A 19,564-nucleotide genomic window follows, 5' to 3' on the forward strand; every position below is an offset into this window, starting at 1 on the left:
CAAGTCAAGAATAGAAATCTAGAGTCAAAAGGGCTGCTCTGCCCTAAGAAGACCAGAAAGTGAGCCTGTGTAGCATAGCCCTTGTCTACACAGCCATAGCCTACTACCTCTAAAGCAATACTACCAATACCTAAGAAAGATAGCTAGAGCCCTGGGTCCAAGCACCTACCCTCTCTATTCTTAGCTCCTCAAACACTCTCATCTCCTTGGGACCAACAATGTAAGGGATGTGGTAGCCAATAAATGCCAAGTGTTGGGTACAAGACAGACATAAGGTAGGTTGATGCACCTCAACTATCCCTCAGGGATGAAAGCCGAAGTAAAAAAAAAGGTAGAATTTTTACTGTCAAAGAAACAAGTCTCAGTGGTCAGGGCCCAGCAGCCCCCACAGTCTTACAACTCTGCAAAGTAGCCCCCTGACCCTCACTTTAAAAAGCATGCAGGATTACAGAACTTGAAGAGCCACCAGGAAGATGGGTGTAGAAAACACAGTACTTTCTCCTGCTTCTAAAGAAGGCCCACCTTGGGCACCCTCTCCTCTCACTTTCTGCAGGGCCAAGGGAAACAGAAGCGTCTTGGCAAGCATCCTTGCACCTGGGAACCATGGTAACAATCGAGCACACCCAAAACCCCATCCAAACCCTGAAACTCAAGGTACTTTCAGATGCCCAAAGAGGCCACACCTGCCAAGCGCTGGACTCACCCCACCCTGCCAGTACAGCATGATCCTGCAGGTGTAGTTAGAGGCTTCCTGTCTCTCCATCCCCCACGGGCATCAGAGGCCTCATGCGCCTGATACCACAATCCAGTCAGGCAAAGTCCAGCAGGAATCAAGAATGGGCAGAGACCTGGCTAGGGTTTGCTCTAGGAGCTGGGGCTTGCCTGAGCCTCTCCATGGGGATCTTCAGGCCCTGCCTGGGAAACTTGTGAAACAGAGAAGAGTTCATTCAGTCAAGTCAGCATTCTAGATACATCACCAATAACTAAGAAGAAAACTGAACAGAGGCAGAAACGGACACCAAGGACAGCTTTGGAGTTGATCAGGATGAAGCGCTTCCTGCATTTTTGCATAAGGAACTTCTTTGCTCAGAAAAGTTTTGACTTGCACACAGCCTCCTGCCCCAGAGACTGAGCTGTGCGAGTGGGCCACGCCTGTGCACTTGTCCCCATCTCTGCCCTCAGTGTTAGGTGTGCAGCATAACAAGCACCTGGCTGCCTCTACCCTGCTGGGCTCCCCAACATCCCTGCCCTAAACTTCCAAAGAATCACAGAAGCCCATGGAGGCAGGGTTGAAGCCCTGGAGGAAGTTACCAGCTGCTGGGCTTCTGTTTGCAACACATTTGAGCTAAAGATTTCCACATAAAAAAGCTCCTTTTTGTGGGCTTGCCAGGAACAGATGGGGAAAGAGTGAACCTGGGAGGATGGAATTAGGATGCTTGGGGCAGCTCCCACCGCTGCCTGCCGTCTACTCCCACCGCCTCTGCCCTGAAGTATGAACCAGACCCCAGGGAGCTAGGCAGAGGCCGAGTTAGGAGGCAGAGGTCAAAAGAGTGGAACGTGCAAAAAGGAACTTCGGAATTCATGTCTGCAGATCTAGCAGGCTGTGGAAAACCAAACCTGAGAGATTTAATCTGCCATCCCGTGATCCTTTTATCACCAGTTATGGCCCTCAGCATCCCCGTCTCCATTTTCATCTCCGTTGACATCACCATCACCATCAACCACCGTCAGGGTTGTCATCAGCATCATTTCCATCAGTGTCCTCAGATTCCCCTCATCCCCGTCAGCAGCTCCACTGTGGTACCTGCCCTCACTTAGCTCCTTCCTATAGGGTACTTCCTGCATCGTCTCTCATCTAGGCCTCACTGCTACAAAAGGTACCCGGTCACCTCCGATCTCTAGACTGAGGTATCTGCCCAGACGCACTAGCTAATGAGGGGGAGAGGGGCGCATACAGCTGCTCTGCAGGGTCAGACAAAGGGGGATCCTTGAATCCACGCGGCCCACCCCGATCCCTCCACTACCATCCCCGTTCTTACGTGGCCAAAGGGGTCCAGGTGGTTGTTCGTCAGCTTCAGCTTCTGGAAAGAGACCAACTGCCGCATCCAGTGGGCCCCGGTGGCAGGAGAATCCGGGTGGACATAGAGCCTCCCTGGCATGGCTGGCTCGGCCTTCCCAGCAACCATCCTGCCAAGAAGCAGACAGCAGAACAGTTGAGCACACTGGGGTCCAGGCGGGCGGTGCCTGACTTCCAGTTCCCTCAGAGAGCAAACCAGGCAGAGCCACAGGAATAATAGCTGTTTTCTACCCAGTACGGGTGGGGGGGGGAGTGGGAGGGGCAGAGAGGAGGAGTCAGCACCTCCCAGCTTTTTCCCTGCTGTAGGGAGAGAGAGAGACGCGCAAGGAGCATTTGCTTCCCAGACTGAGGCACTTTATAAAGATGCTTCAGGGACACTGGGGCACTTCTGTGTGATTTGTTTATGAGTTGTACTTATTTACTGACAGTGCTCTAACCCCTGAGCTGCGTCCCCAACCTCCATTCCGCGTGCTTTTAATAATAATAATTATATAAACAACGTTTCATATCCAGAGCTTGTCCTGAGTTCTAATCTAGCTTTTGCTTCTATGACCTCCACCATGGAGCCCAGTGTCCCAGCTCCATGTTCCAGGGACACGTATATGTCTAAGGTATGACACTCACTTGTCCCTCCACCCTGCTCATCTCTTCCCCAGACCCTTTACTAGCAAACCCCTCAGTCAGAGTCTGAGAGGGTCAGACTCTGAAGCCAGGCAGAGAAACAGAAGAGCCTGAAATCAAGTAAGATCGCTAAACCATTAGTTTCTCAAGAGAAAATGCTACCCATTCTCCACCCCAGTGAGGCACTGCCAGTGCCTGACTCTACCCGGTGTTAGTGCTCCTGCCACCAGACAGCACCAGGCTACCCATGATGTGAGGAAGTATGGCCCCTCGAGGTCCAGCAAGCCTGCACATCTGCTATAGACAGTGCTGGTGCTAAAAGCATTTGGACCTGCCTTAGCCCCTGCCCAGGTGCTGGCCAGGGACCAAAAAAAGCAGATCTGGGCCGAGACAGATTGGCTTCGGATAGGAGTACCAAGAGCAGCTGAGGAAGGATGGCCCGGCCTCTTACCATTTGTTGTCACAGAACTTGTAGCGATGGTCATCCGCAGGGACAATGTCGATGAGTAGTATGTACTTGGTCTTGGGGTTCATGCCTGTGACTTTTACCTTGTAGCTGGGGAACATTCTCCTGAAGGAGTCAAGGGGTTGAGGTGGCACACCAGGAGAAATGAGAGTAAATGCCAGGGCAGACCGCAGAGCCCTTTGACCCATAGGTCCTGACCCACTTTTCTCTTGTCCTCACTGTACCACAGGACAGAGCTACACCGGACCCCACCAGCTCTCAATCTACATCCAGAAAGACAATGTATGCCTTTTCCCAAATTTCCCACCCTGGAAATCTCCCCCAAGATTAGGACCCCAGCAGCTCGGAGACCCTGGCCAGGATAGTGGGGAAGGATTTCAGTAGCCATCTGGTTGCTTTAAATTGCCCCCAGCCCTTTGCCAGCTTACGAGGTGCAGCTAAAACTCTGAGGTGCCACCATAGGGTGCTAGGGCAGTTGACCTGGAAGTCCCTGTCAGCTGCTCCCATAATCAATAAGATGCCTCTCTCATAGGGAAGGGCGCTTCGTGAAAACCCTGAGGTCTTCCTGTGTGTGCAGCAGGGGTGTTTCTCATGGTGGGTGCCTCACTGACTAGGAATCAGTGGAGACGCCTCACGGGTGAAAACACAGATGTTGAAATCAGCCTGTCATACATAGTTCAGACCCTGATCCACCACTGACCAGGTCTTCTGTGCCTTGGTTTCTCTACCTCCCGAGTGAGGATAACTTAACCCCTCTTGCTTCCAGCTCCTGCTGTGTCCCCCTTCCACAGACCAGTGGCATGGCCTATTTCTATGAAAGCAGACCCACCCAACGAAAACAGTCTTCCCGTTCCTATAGCTTGTGATGAAGCTGTCCAGAACCCTAAAGCTCGGGGAAACATTCCAGAGAAAAACTTCCCATGGCCCTCAACTCATACATACAAGTCTGCAAGAGCATAGGTCCCTCAGCTCCTTAACCAGAGCAGAGCAGAGCAAGTAGCCACGCCCCACTCCCTACCCAGGTGCCTCTGGTCCCTCCCCAGCTGACTTCCAACAGCTCAGGGCTGGAGGTGTAAGCTCAGGGGTAGACCATTTGCCTAGCTTGTTAGATCATCAATTACACAAGCCGTGTACTCTGTTTAAACTCAGCAAGGCCATACTGACCTATAATTCCAGCGCTCAGGGAGGTTGAAGCAGGATTGTTGGTTTGAGACAAGTCTAAACTACATAAAAAAAACCTTGTCTTTAAAAAAAAAAAAAAAAAAAAGCGAAAATGGCAGAGTGGCGCACAACTTTAACCCTATCGCTCGGGAAGCAGAAGCAGGCTGATCTCTGAGTTCAAAGCCAGACTAGTCTACAGAGTGAATTCCAGGGCAGCCAGGACGGCCCAGAGAAACCCTGTCTCTTAAAACCAAGGGGGGAAAAAAGGCAGGGTCCACGGAGCCTCAACCCTCCCTCCACTGTTAGTACTGCGAAGTGAGTCAACACCAGGAAGCTACTCACTAAGCCAAAGGAACAGAGAACGTCACAAGAAGCTGCTCTTAAACAGCTTAAACAGATTAAAAAGATTGGATGTTCCCCCCACCACCACCACCGTTTTGTTATCAATGTTAGCTTACCTGGGTTGGGCAGGACTTCCTGAAAGAATAAAGGTCTCCACAAGCTGGCAGACCCCACAGCAAGCTGGGACCCTGAGCGCAAGGGTTCCGGAAGGGTTGGTTCCCCTCCAGGACCTGCCTAGCCCAGCCAATGCCCTCTCCTGCTGCAGGAGAGGCTGGTATACACACTGCAGGAAGAAAGGGCTGCTATGCTGGCCCCCAAGCACCAGGCGCATGTGCATAAGCATGTGGGGGGAGTGCGCATGTGTGCCTGTATGCGTGCCTGGAGGGCGGGGGGGGGGGGTCCTCGTAGTTCTAGCTGCAAGTCTAGGGACTTATAAACCGTGTGGAAGAATTTGTCTCAGATGTCAATTGAAAGCGTTTTCAAATATCCACCCCACCCCCTCTCCAAGGATGAGGGAAAAGCCAGAGGACTCAGGAACCCAATCCAGCCTCCTCCTTCGAACCAGCCCCCTGCCCAGCGTAGGGGCACAGCTGGAATGGGCGCCACCCTCTTTCCTGGCCCTGCCTCACTCCTAGTGGACCTAAAGCTAAAGGAGGAGGGCAGCAGCTGCTTTGCCTCACCCTCCCTGGGGGAAGGCCAAGAACCCTGTCCCCTGCAAGCCACCATTTCACAACTACTACAGAAACAGAAACAAAATGGGGCAGCCCTGATGGTGTTGGGCTAGCTAGGCCCAGGTAGTGGCTGAGGGTAGCAACAGCAGAGGTCAGCCCTAGCCTCCTTCCAGGGCCAGTGCCCACATACAAGGACAAGAAAGAAATGCCTCCCTTCCACTATAACAACCGTGTATGTATAGCCTGGACAGAGAGCGAAGTAAAAGACCCTGACCATCCAATTCTTCTCTACCTCCCCCTGGGCCTCAGCAGTTCAGAGGGCCAGGCAGACCCTGGGTGCTCCTCAGAACCCCACCCCCACCCCCAGACACCTGCACTCTGCCTCCGGAGGCTCAGGGCCTTGGTCCTCCCCCTTCTAGCAGGTGACCATGGAGAAGCCACTTTGAGGGGGTCTTGAGGCCCCAGTGTAGGGAAGGAAGACTACCTCTTGGCCTCTGCCTCTTCCGTCCACAGATGCCCCTCTTTTGAGGACAGCACCTCTCACAAGCTAAGAGGGCAGCCAGGATATCCTGTGGGTCCCTCAGCCAACCAAACCTCTTCAGGGCAAGCTTCAAGGGCCTGAAGTTCTGTGGGGGCCCTAAATGCTGCCACTCACCCCACCCCCAGCACGCACTGCTGTATGAAGAGTAAGGTATGCCACCTCCAAATGCAAAGGGCTAGTGAGGGAACCCAAACGTCCAGCTTGCCTGCCTGGTCATCAGGAGAGCAGGCCTCCACGCAGAGGCCAGACTGAGTTTGGGAGCTGAGACTTCCTCGGCGCTCTACTGGCAAAGTTAAGGTCCTCCCTAATGAAACACAGGGACCCTGTGAGCTATAAGTTATTTCTGACTTACGACACTAAAAAAACATTAAACGCACCTGAAAACCAACACCCTAGAGTGGGTGGGGGAAGCTTTGGGGCTGAGGAGGGCGGAGCAGGAGCTCGTTGTCACTAGCTCTAGCTGTCGCTGCACCCGACTGGGCCGGCTCCCCTGGCTCCCTTCCACACCCTCTGCACTTGCCCCCGCGTCTTCTCTCTCTCCCCACTGTCCCCGGTCCCCACACCCACTCAGTCTCCAGACAGCTGCGGAGGCCAGCACGCTCGGAAGCGGCTCCGCCAGGGGAATAAACACGCCGGCCGCCTGGCCGCCCGCCGGGAGCAGATGAAAGCCCGGACCTCCCCTCTGGTCAGCAGCCGGCTCTGAGAGGGTACAGGCTCCGAGCCTTTATCTGCTTCGTACTCGGAAATGGCTTTAGAATGAGCTGCTAGGATAAGCTTCCTCCACGGAACAGGCTCGAGGCTTGGGGGAGTTGTGATTTTGGCCACAGATCTGTAACCATGAACTCCCTGCCGGGAAGGGACGCACTGAGGATGGCTGGGCTCCTAGGTCTCACGGTTGTCAATTCAAGGCACCTAATTAGTGCACAACCGCTATCTCGAGGACAGAGTGGAAATGAAGATCCTGGAATCCGCCAGACTCTCCCTACCTAGCTGGATCCCATCGCAGCCCCAATTTCCCTGGGAATGGAGGCCTGAAGCAGTTACACGCGCCTTCACCGAAACGCAGGCATTAGAGCCACCGCAGCAGGCGGGAAGTGCGGAAAGTGGTTTACAGGGAGGCAGCAACGGGTATCCTGCAAGGAAGGCTAGGGTACGGGACTAGAAGGTTCTCCCTTATCTGGATGGCGGTTACACCCTGGGTTCATGTTTTTAAAATTCTATAGGGCTGTAAACTTCAGATGCCCAGTATTCTCTCACAGAAATAGTTCACTTCAGAGAAGAAATCTACCTACATTTAAATGACATAGCTTTTACCTCTCTCTCTCTCTCTCTCTCTCTCTCTCTCACACACACACACACAGAGAGAGAGAGAGAGAGAGAGAGAGAGAGAGAGAGAGAGAGAGAGAGAGGTCCTATCTTAAACCTTCAAGGGAAACGGAGTGCAAAATGAGTTGCAGGGGAAAGGCGGGATCACTGGAGAGCCCACCAATCATTCTGTTCTTAAAATCTCAAAGTCCCGGGGTATGGCTGGGAAGGGTGGGCAGCAACCAAAGCTGGACTGTTGCCTGTATTCAGGCCAGACCTTTGGAGCCAAGTGATTTCTGAAAACACAACTAAAAGACTCAGCTAGAGAGAGAGAGAGAGAGAGAGAGAGAGAGAGAGAGAGAAGATTTCGAGGCTTTCTAATATACCCAAAGCAGTTTTAAAGATGTGTTTTCCCTGAGGGGAAGGTGGCTGAAATGGATACTGTTTGGGAAGGTCAGTGGCTTTGCTCCGAGTTCTCTCTCTCTCTCTCTCTCTCTCTCTCTCTCTCTCTCTCTCTCTCTCTCTCTCTCTCCCTTAAGGCACTTCCTTCTGATAGACTTTTGCTTTCAGAAAATACTTTAAGAAGAGATCAAAGCACTCTCTCCCCGACCCACTTTCCCAGTGTCTTCAACCCTTACTTCTCTTATCATCCACGCCACTGGGCTCTGACGCTCTGTATACAGAGCAAAGGCAATTGGCTTTGAAGCCTGGGATTAAGCCGGGCCAAATCCTTGCCTCAGAATAACAAACAATACAGGTTCAACAGGAGTTCTCATCGGTAGTTCATTTTTCAAACGCAAATTCACTGTCACTGACACAAGCAACATTGAACTCAACAGGCTCTGAAGGCTGATACTGGAGATTTATCTGGTGGCAAAACCGTGACCTAGGAGCGGGGCATTCAGATGGGCAGGAAATGTTCGTTTTAGGAAGGTTTATATTTAAATTTTTGTGGAGTTCACTTTTTATCTGTGTTTGGGAGAAAAATGCAGTTTCTCACATGTATCAAGCTGGGAAACCACATGAAGCCAAGACAGAAATCTCTTCTCTGCGTTACCAACAAGAGCATTCTGGGTACAAGTGTCTGAGAGGAATGGAGAATGCCCAGGGAGGGTTTGGCTCTTGTGTGACAGACACCTAACATCACAGGTTCTTAAGCATCTTAGTCAAAACCACTACCCAATGAGGCTGATTCTCTTTCTGCTTTGGCCTTCAGATTTTTCAAGGACCCACTAGGCAGAAGACTTGTGAAACCATGAGCTCAAACAGGCTTAAGAACATTCTGGTTCCCTTCACCAAGGCCCTGTCCCTCCCTGGCTGGCCAGATAGCAGCCATCGTGCCCTAAGCAGCCAGAGTCTCTAGGACCAAACAACCTCACACTACACAGGACCTCCATTTAAAGAAGAAAAAAAAAACTGAATAATTTCAAAGTTAGGGTCTTGTTCTGGGGGGCGGATATGTGATATGTGAGTTGCTTGACTTGCACAATCCTGGCAATTCCCTTTTCTGGGGGTTGGTTTGGTCTTTCCGTTTGCTTCCAATTTTTACATCTAGGAATCCATGATCCAGGGTGCAGGAAAAAGTACCAGGCCATCTGCTGAGAAGCGTTCACAGTCCAGGAAGGGTAGACTAGCAGAGTTTGGGAAGCACTAAGTAGAGTACAAAAGAGCCCTGGACTCACACTACCTGGACACAGTGAGCTGGCAATGGAGGTGGTCCCTGACAGCAGTGGGGGTCTACAGGTGTAGCTCAGAGCCTTAGCCGCATGCTTTGCACGTGCAGTGCAAGATGGGAGGTGGATCCTAGCGCTCCCTCCCCCCAAAAAGAGAGTGGATGAAGCTAGTGAGTTTTTCCAATTATACTTGGCATGTTTTCACTGGAGAAATGAGAGGATGTGAGAACCACATCACTGACCAGCATCCTCACAGCCATTTTAAAACTATCAGCACCATTCCCAAGCTCCACCCCTGGGTAGAATCTGGATAAGGCACAGGCTTCTGACTGATGGTAGGGTAGCCTCTGCAGTGTGGATTTGAGGGCTCATGGAAGGAGGGAGGGAGGACGACCCACATAGGTATAGAAAGCCCACTGGAAACCACAAGCTCATAGACCCAGAGGTAAATACCATGTTTCCAAGACGCTAAAATCTACAAATGTAAATTCTGGAGCGGTCTCTGTTTTTACTTCCCTCCATGTCAGTATGCACAAAAGAACAATCCCCCTTTCTCCACACCTGTAATGCACCTGACATTTAACCAGCGCTATTCAAAGGAGCCCCTGGTTTGAGTCCTATAGCTAAGGAGAACAGCAGGTACACATACAGTTCCCTGCCTCAAACATCTGGTACCATAGAGCCGTAGATAGTAGTTACTTAGCGAAGTGCACCCAGCCGGAAAAAAGGTAGACCTTTCCACACCTGCCCCTTTCTTTCTCTCCTCTCCATGACTCTTCCACAGGGTCACTCTACAAAAAATGCAAAAGCATCCTCTTTTCAATCCCCCAAATGCAGCAAACCTTAAAAAAAAAAAAAAAAGCCTAAAAACAGCCTCCCCCTTTCGCTGATAGAAGCCCTAGGTTGACCATTTTTCTGACTGAGACAAGAGGGTGGCCCATGTTCAACAGCAAACCAAGTTCACAATGCCTGCCTGGGACCCCTGAACCTGTGCACCATGCACACGACATGCCACTGGTTTCTGGAACTTTGTCATGTGCTTTATGGGCTGCTGAATGGTGCAGGACCCTTTCTCTTGTGGGTGAAGTCAAAGCAGGTAGAGACTCTTGTCTGAGCGCCGCACAGATGGAAACAGTTGAGTTGGTAAAAGAACACCCCTCCCACACTCTAGTCTGACTCCTTAACTCTGCCCCTTAACGGTTGACCATGTTGACCACCTTCTTTCTCCAAACAACTATTTTGGGGCCCATCACCAGCGAAATGGACATTTCCCATCTAACTCGTCCCCAGAGACCAACACCAAGTGTATGGATGCAGAAAGGGCAGAGGACCCACAGCAGTTTTCTAAACCTTAAGTTTCCAGTGCCTACAGCCTCCTCCTTCACCTTGACAACTGCTCTACTGGGCCACTACTGTCCCATGCCAGACAGCCCAGCCCAGCCCAGCCAATGTCTGCTTTACACACACTCATGGGCATGTGACTACTGGAGCATCACACACACACACACACACACACACACACACACACACACACACACACACACACACAGCTCTGTCTTTCTCTTCTCACCCTCTCCTCCCTTTTCTCTCCCACAGACACTAGTGCATTTTAAAGATGTTTCCACTTTATAAATCACCCTTCTTTGGCAGCCACTGAGAGCTAGGGAGGCTCCCCAACAACACACAGAACCGCCGGCGCCTTCCCCTAGGCTGAGGAGGGTGTTGCCTTGGGATAAGTACCTTGGGGTTCATGCGGCTCCCCAAAAGTTAGGGCAATTCATCCCTTCTATCACCAGAAGGTTCCTTGGCAGAACGCACCAGAGAAATTCTCCCGAGGGCAAGCATCCTTGCAGGTGGCCTCCCGCTACCCTTGTTTGCACCGGCCTTTGTCATCAGCATAACACTGCCCTTCTTTTGGAGCCTTCAGACCCCCTCAGGCCCTCTGAAGGTGTAAAAACACTTGTGGGCCCTGACCGCTGCCCTAGGACGTGGTGCTGGGATTTCAGTGACTGATAAATTTCCCACCGGTCCCAGACCAAGAACCCGGAGGACCCCAGCCCCTTCACATCCTCCTAGCTCCCACCTGCTGCCCTCCCCGTGTCACTCTCCCCGGGTGACCTGCCCACCTGCCGCCCTCCCCACGGCACTCTCCCCAGCTGACCTGCCGGCCTTGGTGATGATCATCTCCGTGCCTGCCTCGTGGAACTTCTTCCACAGCTCCTTCTCATGCAGCCCCACCTTGATGTTCTCGATGGTCTGGGATGGGAGGGAGGGGAACTTGTCTGCCTAGCTGGCCCACAGCTGGGCTCCACGCGGAGCCTGCACAGAACAGAGCTCAGACCAACCAAGCGTGCAGGACTTGCCAGCCCCAGAGCCTGCTCCTCAAGATTTCGTTTCACAAAATTATTTTGAACCGTTGGCGATTTTGAAACTTTGAGGCAGATTCAAACTCCCTCCTTTGGGTCTTCACCTGCTGATAGGCCTTCAGAGGGCAGATAGTGACCATGCAGAAGTAGACACGCCACAGCTGGCCCGAGAAAGGCTCGGGGGATGTAGGCTGTGGTGGCGTACAGGGTAGCGGCTCCAAAGCCGCCTCGGTGCTGTTTCCGTGGCCTTCCTGTCTCTCTCGCTCCTTGGCGTTCACCCTCTCAGGGTCCTCAGAGCTGGACATTGGTTTGGGTTCTACCCCTGAAGCAAAGATCTCCGCTACCTGGGCTGCCGCAGAGTCAACCCTGAGGGTTCGAGGTGGAGAAGGGTCCTCCCTCGAAAGCACAACCCCTGCCCGGTAGCGAACCAAAGGGACGACAGACTCTGACCCCAGGAGTCCTTTCTGCAACCCACGAGAAGAAACAACACAAGCAAACAGCCCGATGCCCTACCTGCTCGGCGGCGGCGGCGGCTGCGGCTGCGGCGACGTCGGCGCCCTGGCCCGGGGGGCTGCTGAGCGCTGTTCCACTAAGACCCGGCGTGGCCAGCGCGGGTTCGGGGGCGTTGGTGTTGTTGCTGTTGCTGGTTTCCCCGAGAGCTGGGCCCGGGGCCCTGAAGGCCTCCTCGCTCTCGGACAGGCCCTTATCCTGCAGCATCTCCTGCGGGCACAGCACACGCCGAGTCACTTGGCCAGATCCACACTGGCTAGAGGCCCTGTGGCCCTGTTTAGAGTCCCCCAGGCTTCGAGTGGGCGCCCCGGCACACGTGGACCCCGCCCCCTTCTGAGCTGGGGGAGGGAGCATGCTGGAGGGCAGGACCCTAGCCTCCTCCCTTCAGGTTCTGGACCTGGGAGGGTCTACGTGCAGTTTAAGGTCTGCCTGCCCCCAAGACTTGGGGCTATATGATGAGTAGGTCTTGAAGAAAGACCGCCTTCTAGGCATGGTCTCTGCTCACACGGTGTCCCTCCCTCCTGCTAAACTGGAGTCTGAGGCCTGGGTCCTCTTGTCCATTCGGAAGTAACTAGGGTCTTGCTTTTGGCCCAGGATGTCCAGGACACTCCTGAAGCTTACGGGAGAGGAAACCTAGGCCTGAATTCAGGGACTGGGTTCCTGCAGCCCCATATCCGAGGAAGGCCCAGAACTGGGGTGCTTCAGGCCTGCGCTCAGCCAGCACCCCATTCCTGGCTCTCTGAATAAAGATCGGCTGATCCAAAGGCTTCTAAACTTCACACCACATTCTCCTCACCCAAGAAGCACACTCTCTCTTGGGGTCCCTCTGATCCAGATCCTGAACTCTGCCAGGGGGCTCCTCAACCTGTCCTCACATTCCCACAGGCTGGCTCACACATTCGCTCTTTAGTTCCAAAAAGAAATCTTCCTTGGGCCAAAGGACTCAAAACCTTGTTAGCTAAACACTAGGCCAGTAGGGTGGGTCCATTTCAGAGTCCGGCCTTGCCTCAGAGCACAGCTAAAATTTCCCCTAAGTATCCGAGCCTCTTCACCTGCCTGCCCAAATGCATGTTATGATCTTGGGGACACCAAAGAAAAACTCAAGCTTACGAGGTCCAGCCTGTCCTGCATCCCTCGGGGTGCAGCCTTATACTGCTCTGTTTCCCTCCCCACCACCCTCTTCCTCCAGGATCTGGCCAAGTTTTAGTAGACTTTCTGTGTGTCTTGGCTAACTAAATGTCTCCCCTTTCTCCTCCCACACTTTCTGTTCTACCCCAGATCTCTTTGGCTATCCCCAGACTCAGGCCTCTTGCCTACCCAGCTCACCAGCCTCTGCACCGAGGTTTAGACTCCCAGGGCCTCCAAAGTAAACAAGCCAAGTGCAACTGAGGAGATAAAAGGGGACTGGGGCCAGTCGGGGCTGGGAAAAGCCCATAAAGATAAGGCTGACAGCCCAGCCGGTCTCGGCCACAGCCCGCCTTGAACAAGCAAGACTCGATGGACGTGGCCTGCCCCTGCACCCGCCTTGAGCCACGTGCTGGCTCCCCGGGCGAGCTTCGAAAATCCAGGATTCTCACAAACGGGGATGCTGCAGGGTCCCGGCAAATGCACTGGCTTCCACTCGTTTTGGGCGCCAACCAAAGCCCGCCCCAGGTGCGGAGGCTTGAGGGTCCAGGAGCAGGGGCTGCCGGCTGCGCTACGGAGGTCCCCATCACCCAGAGCCTAGCAGCGGCCTTGCAACTCCTCACCCTGCCTGTGCTGAGCGGGCTGCCCTCCTACACCCGTTGACAGAGTTACTCTGCGCTCTCCTTCCCCAGCATCGGGTTGGGGATCACTTCCCTCTGCCTCTAAGCTACCATTGAGTTTCCCCTTTTTCCCTTGCCCCTTTGGACGCTCCTCTCGCCCCCAGCTTGCTCCAATACTGGCACTTGGGTCCCAGGCTGCCACCCCACCAGGTCCCTTCACCTCAACCCTTTGCGGAGTGGCCCGCGGGTGAGCTGCTTCTTTGCCTGGGATGGTCGCTTTGAGTTACCTTATTTTCCGGAGGGGACAAAAAGGGATACGTTTTTCTTTTTCATATTTGTAACTAGTAGTTTTTTTTACTTACACTAAGGGAATTTAATTTTTTTAAAAATTTTTTTAGTGTTTTGACTGTTATTATTTAAGTAAAACTCGAGTCAGTTCGGCAATTTTATCCCTAGTTCTGGGACTATTCATGATTTTAACACCGTAAGGGTAAAGCGGTAGCTTGATTATCGTCATAGAATACACTGTTGCTTTCCTGCTACTGTTTCCGATGGTCAGGGCTCCCTTGGCAAATTAGTAATACTGTTTCCAATATATCGACAATTGGATACAGTGTTAATCTATCATTACTTTACTTGCACTGGACATCCCATTCACGGTCCCACCTCTAGCTCTTCAGTCTATCTAAATTTTCATACGTTGCTACTTAACCTAATTGTAATATTATTGTCCCCGATATTTCAGGTTAATTTTCTTTATCTCATTACAATAGTTCTTGTTATCTTACCACGATTCGTTATTAAGATTGTTTATTATATTCTAGGCATTGGTATGCGTCTTATCTCCCGTTACTCCGTCGTTATTTGTCACGGTATGGATCTTAATTTGCCTGTTATTTTTTTTTTCATCACGTCATGGCTGCTTGCTACTTGTCACCATCCTGTAATCCTGCCGTAGCCTTTAATATTCTGATTATTTTTCAGCACGTTGGTATAATACTTATTACTTGGATATTATTTACAATATTGTGACTATTAATACTCGCTCATAAGTTGTCATTACTCCAGCAATGCTCATCACTGTGTCTCTGCAAGCATTATGATTACTTGTTAATATTCTGGTTAATATTTAATATTGATATGAGATCGACAATGCACTGCGCGATAGTCTCGCAATGTATCGAAGGCATTTTCCATGATATATATATGTTGTTCGTCTTCTCCCTAGCTTGTTTCCTACAGTACTTCTGTTCAGTAATTTGCTATGTCAGTATTATTTCTTATATACTACAGATCGCGACTTTACTGTTACTTTGTCTCCGTATTTGAGTTACTTTGACTTCAGCCCTTTTCAAATTGTTATTACTATTTTCATTTGATCCTGAAAAAGACTATTGTGCTGACAAAAACCCTAAGGATTTCATCAGTTAACGGTTTTGTTGTTTTTTTGGTAATTGTTCTCATTCTGGTAATTTTGAGCTACTGTTACTTATGTAACGGCCACTGGTTTAAATCTGACGCGTCTGACGAGTCTGTGGCATCAAACAGCCCGTGGTTCTGATTACCCACATTTTTGCGTGGATTTTCAGTTTTCACCGCCAGTCCCAAGCCTTTTTTTTTTTTTTTCCTTTCTTATTCTGCGAATTCGAATTTCAAGGCCACAGCTCTTGTTTCTACGAAGCCGGCTCTTAAGCGATAATACTCTTAGGTCCCTAGACTCATTTAGTCCCATTACTCTAGACATGGGGCTTGTGCCCTTGCTACTGGGTGTCGGCCCGGGGCAACTACCTGGCTACCGAAGCACGGTCGTGATCCTCCTGCGGCTTTGACCACCCCAGGCCTTTACCCTAGTTGCTTGTTATTTAGCTCATCCCTCTGGATTCTGCTGCTTAAACCTGAGCTGGATGACCCCAGCCCCGCACCCTGCTCACCCGCGACGGGCTGGAGCCCACACTCACCCTAACTGCGCCGCAGCATGCGGAGGCTCCTGCGGCCCCAGGTCTGCAACCAGCTCGGGTCCTAGAGGAGCGGGACCGCAGGGACACTGCCTGGGCCTCTGGGTCACCGTCCAGCTGCCTGCTGCGCCCTCGGGGCCCGGCACATCCCGGGTGTGGAGCGGGCCCTTGATCTCCGAGGCTGCACTTTGGGGCCTCTGCTCCCTCCTCCTGGTCCTCCCTCCCTCCGGGGCCGCCCCCCCTCCGTGCTGACGTCGCAGCTGTCAATCAGTTCTCGCCTGCCGCCCCCCGGAGAGGGGGAATTCTAGGGTCCTGGGACTCTTCCGTCCTCCAAGACCCCAAGCCTCGATTGGGCTGCAGGCTCCTCAGCAGTACAACCGGGTGTCCTCGCCGTGGTCCTAGGTCTGGGCAGGGGCCTGGAGCCCCGCATGGTTTAGATTAGAGAGGAGGGAAGAGGGGACGGGCGGCCGAGTCGCTGTGCCCTGTTCCCACTGAGGCTGGACAGCCCGGCCCGTTCCTCGGCCTGGACCTGGCCACTGGCCGGGTCACCTCCCTGCACCGGCTCTCCCACAGCCCCGCCTGCAAGCAGTGGACTTGGGAGCCCTGTGGCCAAGGGCACACACGCCCTTATGTGTGTGTGTACGGCCCCTGATCGCCCAGGCTCACACCTACAGCCCCGCGCCCTAGATCTGGCCAGAGGACCACGGGCAGCCGACAGGCCTGGTGAGACTATGAGTCCGCGGCGCGGTCACGGAGGAGTGCAAGGAGGAGGCTGGGTGGCCAGACCGGGCCTGGTACCAGTAGGATGCTTAACTAGCCTCAGTGGGAGCTTGGCCCCTAACCTAGCCACAGCTGGGCTTTTGGGGGTACAGGGAATAGCTGAACCCTTTGAGGAAACTGCAGCCAAAAGGAGGTCCCCAAGATTCTATTCAATTCTACTCCAGCCTGCAGAGCTGAGAAGGCAGATGGCTCCTTCTGCTCTAAGCCAGAAAAAGTGAGGCCTGCTTAGTAGTCTAGACCTTGAGACTGCCTGCCTCCCTCTGGGTTCTTTTTCTTTAGATCTACTTCCAATCCCCACAACCTCCAGGCTCTTGTGGCCTTTGCCTCATGGGCATCTAGGCTCATAGCTTGCCACATGCCCAGGAAACTTGGTCAAGAATATGCCCGTCTGTCTACTCATCTCCAAAGGCCCCACAAATCTGTTAGTGGGGATCCCCAGCAATAGTTTTCAGTTCTCAGCGTGGTCCGTGTCCCTTGATTCACTGGAGCCGTCACCTTCCCAGTCAGCTTAGGATCTGCACTTAAGAAGCAGACTTAAGGCACAACACCAAGATAGTTTCCTGAAGGGATCTGCCCCCCTTTTCAAAGCTGAGAGGCAAACCAGCATCCGTGCCTCCTTAGCTCATGTACTCAAAGAAAGAAGCAAAACAAGGGTCTTGGGAAAAAACAAACTGTAGAGAGAATAGCTTATGTCTGTATGGGCAGGCCTGGGAGGAAGAAGCAGGCTTAACTCCTACAACCAACCAACAGCTGCTGCTGTCAGGATCCAGTGGCCCAGCTTAGCCATCCCTGTTACCATCCCTAGTGTCTATGGATTGGATCCTTCCTCCCATAAACCAGGACCTCTGGGCTCACCTTTAATCCCAGCACTCACAGAGGCAGAGACAGGCAGATCTATAGGGGTTCAAGACTAGCCTGGTCTACAGAGTCAGTTCCAGGACAGTCAAGGCTACACAGAGAAACTTTGTCTCAAAAAACAAAACAACAAAAATGTCTCCCATAGAGTCCCAAATTGAGGGCAGGAAACAACCTCTAAGAGGGGTAGAGAGACTTAGTTCTCCTCACTCTGTCTCTTGGAATGGAGAAAGAAATGGGCCCGGAGTATGCTCAGTAGCCATGTTTCCTGTGCTAGGGAAAACTGGATAACAGTTCACAGTTCCTGCCCCCAGCTCCACACTTGTCTTCTTCAATAGCCTGCCTGTAGGGAAGTCTTTCCCACACCGTAGGCAGGCTGACCAGGCAACTAACTGTGTGGAATGGGCAAACAGAGCCAGTGGTGAATTAGCAGGAACTGTATGAAGACTAGAGTTAGGCCAGACCCTGGAAGAATTTGTTGACAGTCAATGGGGGAAGTTCATGATGACACATCATGTAGTAAGGCTCTTAAATAATTAGACTGTAGTCTTCCTATAAGTACACGTCTTTCTGGAGACTCGTGGGAGACGGTCTAAATCAGTATCAACTGGTTCACGATGATGTGGAGACATGAGATATGGAAGAAAAAGGCACGGTTTTGGCACTGAAAATAATGCAGCACACCAGCCAGCCAGTGACTGAGAGAGGAAACGAAACGCTCTCTCTCTCTCTCTCTCTCTCTCTCTCTCTCTCTCTCTCTCTCTCACACACACACACACACACACACACACACTCACACCTCAACTAACTAAACAATACCACTATATCCAATAAGTATTAGCACACTGGTTTGGGCTGGCTTAGGGGAAAGTCCTCAGGTTTGGTGTTAGGCTGGCCTTGGTTTTGATCCAGGCTTGAATCTTGAACCACCAATTAGCAACTGTGACCTTAGGCAAGTCTCTTAACAGCCACATCAAATGGGGTGATCATGGCCCTACTAGCTATGGCAAAGACTGACTGAGTCGGTGCATGCAAATGCCTGACGCATGCTAGCTGCTCACCAAAGCTCTTGGTAGTTCTAAATTTTACCTCACTCCCCTCTTCCTCAAAAGCCCAAGGTGTTTTATAACAAACATAAGCTAGTGAAATACAAATAGGAAGACAAATTAGGGCCAAGACAAAGGAGAAAGTGTGTGCGTGGTCTTAAGGGTAGGAGAGCTGTAACTGACACCAAATTTGATTTACCAGCAGCAAAGACCAGGAAAGAACGATGTTACTCCACTTCAGAGAAGTTCAATCAATACTTCCTTTTTCATTTTTATTTTTTATTTTGTATATGTGCCTGTGTATGTATACGTGTGTGTGTGTGTATCTATGTGTATGTGATGCATGTATGTATATGAGTGTCTATGACTGTGTATATGTGAGTGTGTGTGAGGGTGCATGTATGTGTGTATAAGTGTGTGTATATGAAAGAGTTGTGTGTGAGAGTATGTGTGTATATGTGAGTGTGTGTATGTGAGTGTGTATGTGTGTATAAGTATGTGTATGTATGTGTGTGACTCTGTGTATGTGAGTGTGTGTGAGTGAGTGTGTGTGTGTGTGTGTGTGTGTGTGTGTGTGTGTCACTCGTGTTTGTTTTGCAACAGGATCTCTCACCAGCCCTGGGTTCTTCATATAGGCTAGGCTGGTTGGCCATGGAGCTCCAGGGATTCACCTGTCTTTAACACTGGGATTGCAAATGTGCCAGTAATCCCAGCTTTTTTACATGGATTCTGGAGCTGAAATTCAGTTCCTCTGGCTTGCAAGGCAAGCGCTTCCCTGACAGAGCTCTCTTCCCAGCCTAGAGGCAGTGATTCTGTAGTGAAGGAACAAACATGTTCCAGCCCTACATAATTTTTGAAAGCAGTTGTCTCCCATGTAAATGTTTATCCTTCTATTTGCACAGAATTTGGTTAAAGTGGTTAGTGGCTGCACTCTCGTTTCATGCTGCTTGAGAACTCCATTTTAAAATCTTTATTCTATGCATTTATTCACCCAAAGAAATATTTACCCAGTGTTTACTGGGTGGCACTTTCCTAAATAAGAGGGAAGGCCAAGCTCCAGTCCCATTCGCTAACTAACTAACTAACTACCTGCAAATCATTAACAAAAAACACATAAGCTCAGTAATTCCTTCATCAAGACTCATGGAGGGTGCGGGATTCCTGGAAGGGCAGGGGAGCCAGCACACTACAGCGATCTGCCCAGAGCCTAGGGTGGATGTGGTCAAGGCTGACTGCTTGAGCTAACAGCGGAGTGTAGTAATGTGCAATTACAATTTTCCATTTTGTTTATTTTACGTGGCTGGGTGTTTTGCCTGCATGTATGTCTGTGAACCATGCGTGTGCCCAGGGAACTCCAAAGAGGGCATTGGATTTCCTAGAACTGGAGTTTCAGACAATGTAAACCACCATGTGTGTGTTGGAAATCTAACCCCAATCCTCTAGAAAAACA

The 19,564-nt window shown here is 51.5% G+C and overlaps 1 protein-coding gene across 2 annotated transcripts in view; it reads right to left on the reverse strand.

Moving 5' to 3' along the window:
* Tbx4 (T-box transcription factor 4) overlaps positions 1–15,573 on the reverse strand; it is a 29,441-nt gene extending 13,868 nt beyond the window's left edge. Inside the window, exons 1-5 of one of the 2 annotated variants that reach the window (XM_032912713.1) lie at positions 15,437–15,573; positions 11,737–11,943; positions 11,019–11,113; positions 3,150–3,269; positions 2,040–2,187 (exon numbers count right to left, since the gene is read on the reverse strand). In XM_032912713.1, coding sequence (XP_032768604.1) covers positions 2,040–2,187; positions 3,150–3,269; positions 11,019–11,113; positions 11,737–11,940 — 567 coding nt within the window. In that variant the 5' untranslated portion in view covers positions 11,941–11,943; positions 15,437–15,573. Of the gene's footprint in view, positions 1–2,039; positions 2,188–3,149; positions 3,270–11,018; positions 11,114–11,736; positions 11,944–15,436 lie in introns of those variants that run through there. The other variant, XM_032912714.1, reaches the window with a different exon arrangement.
* Positions 15,574–19,564: the final 3,991 nt, after the last annotated feature.

Source organism: Rattus rattus, chromosome 9 (assembly GCF_011064425.1).
Source record: "Rattus rattus isolate New Zealand chromosome 9, Rrattus_CSIRO_v1, whole genome shotgun sequence".
Lineage (NCBI taxonomy): Eukaryota > Metazoa > Chordata > Mammalia > Rodentia > Muridae > Rattus > Rattus rattus.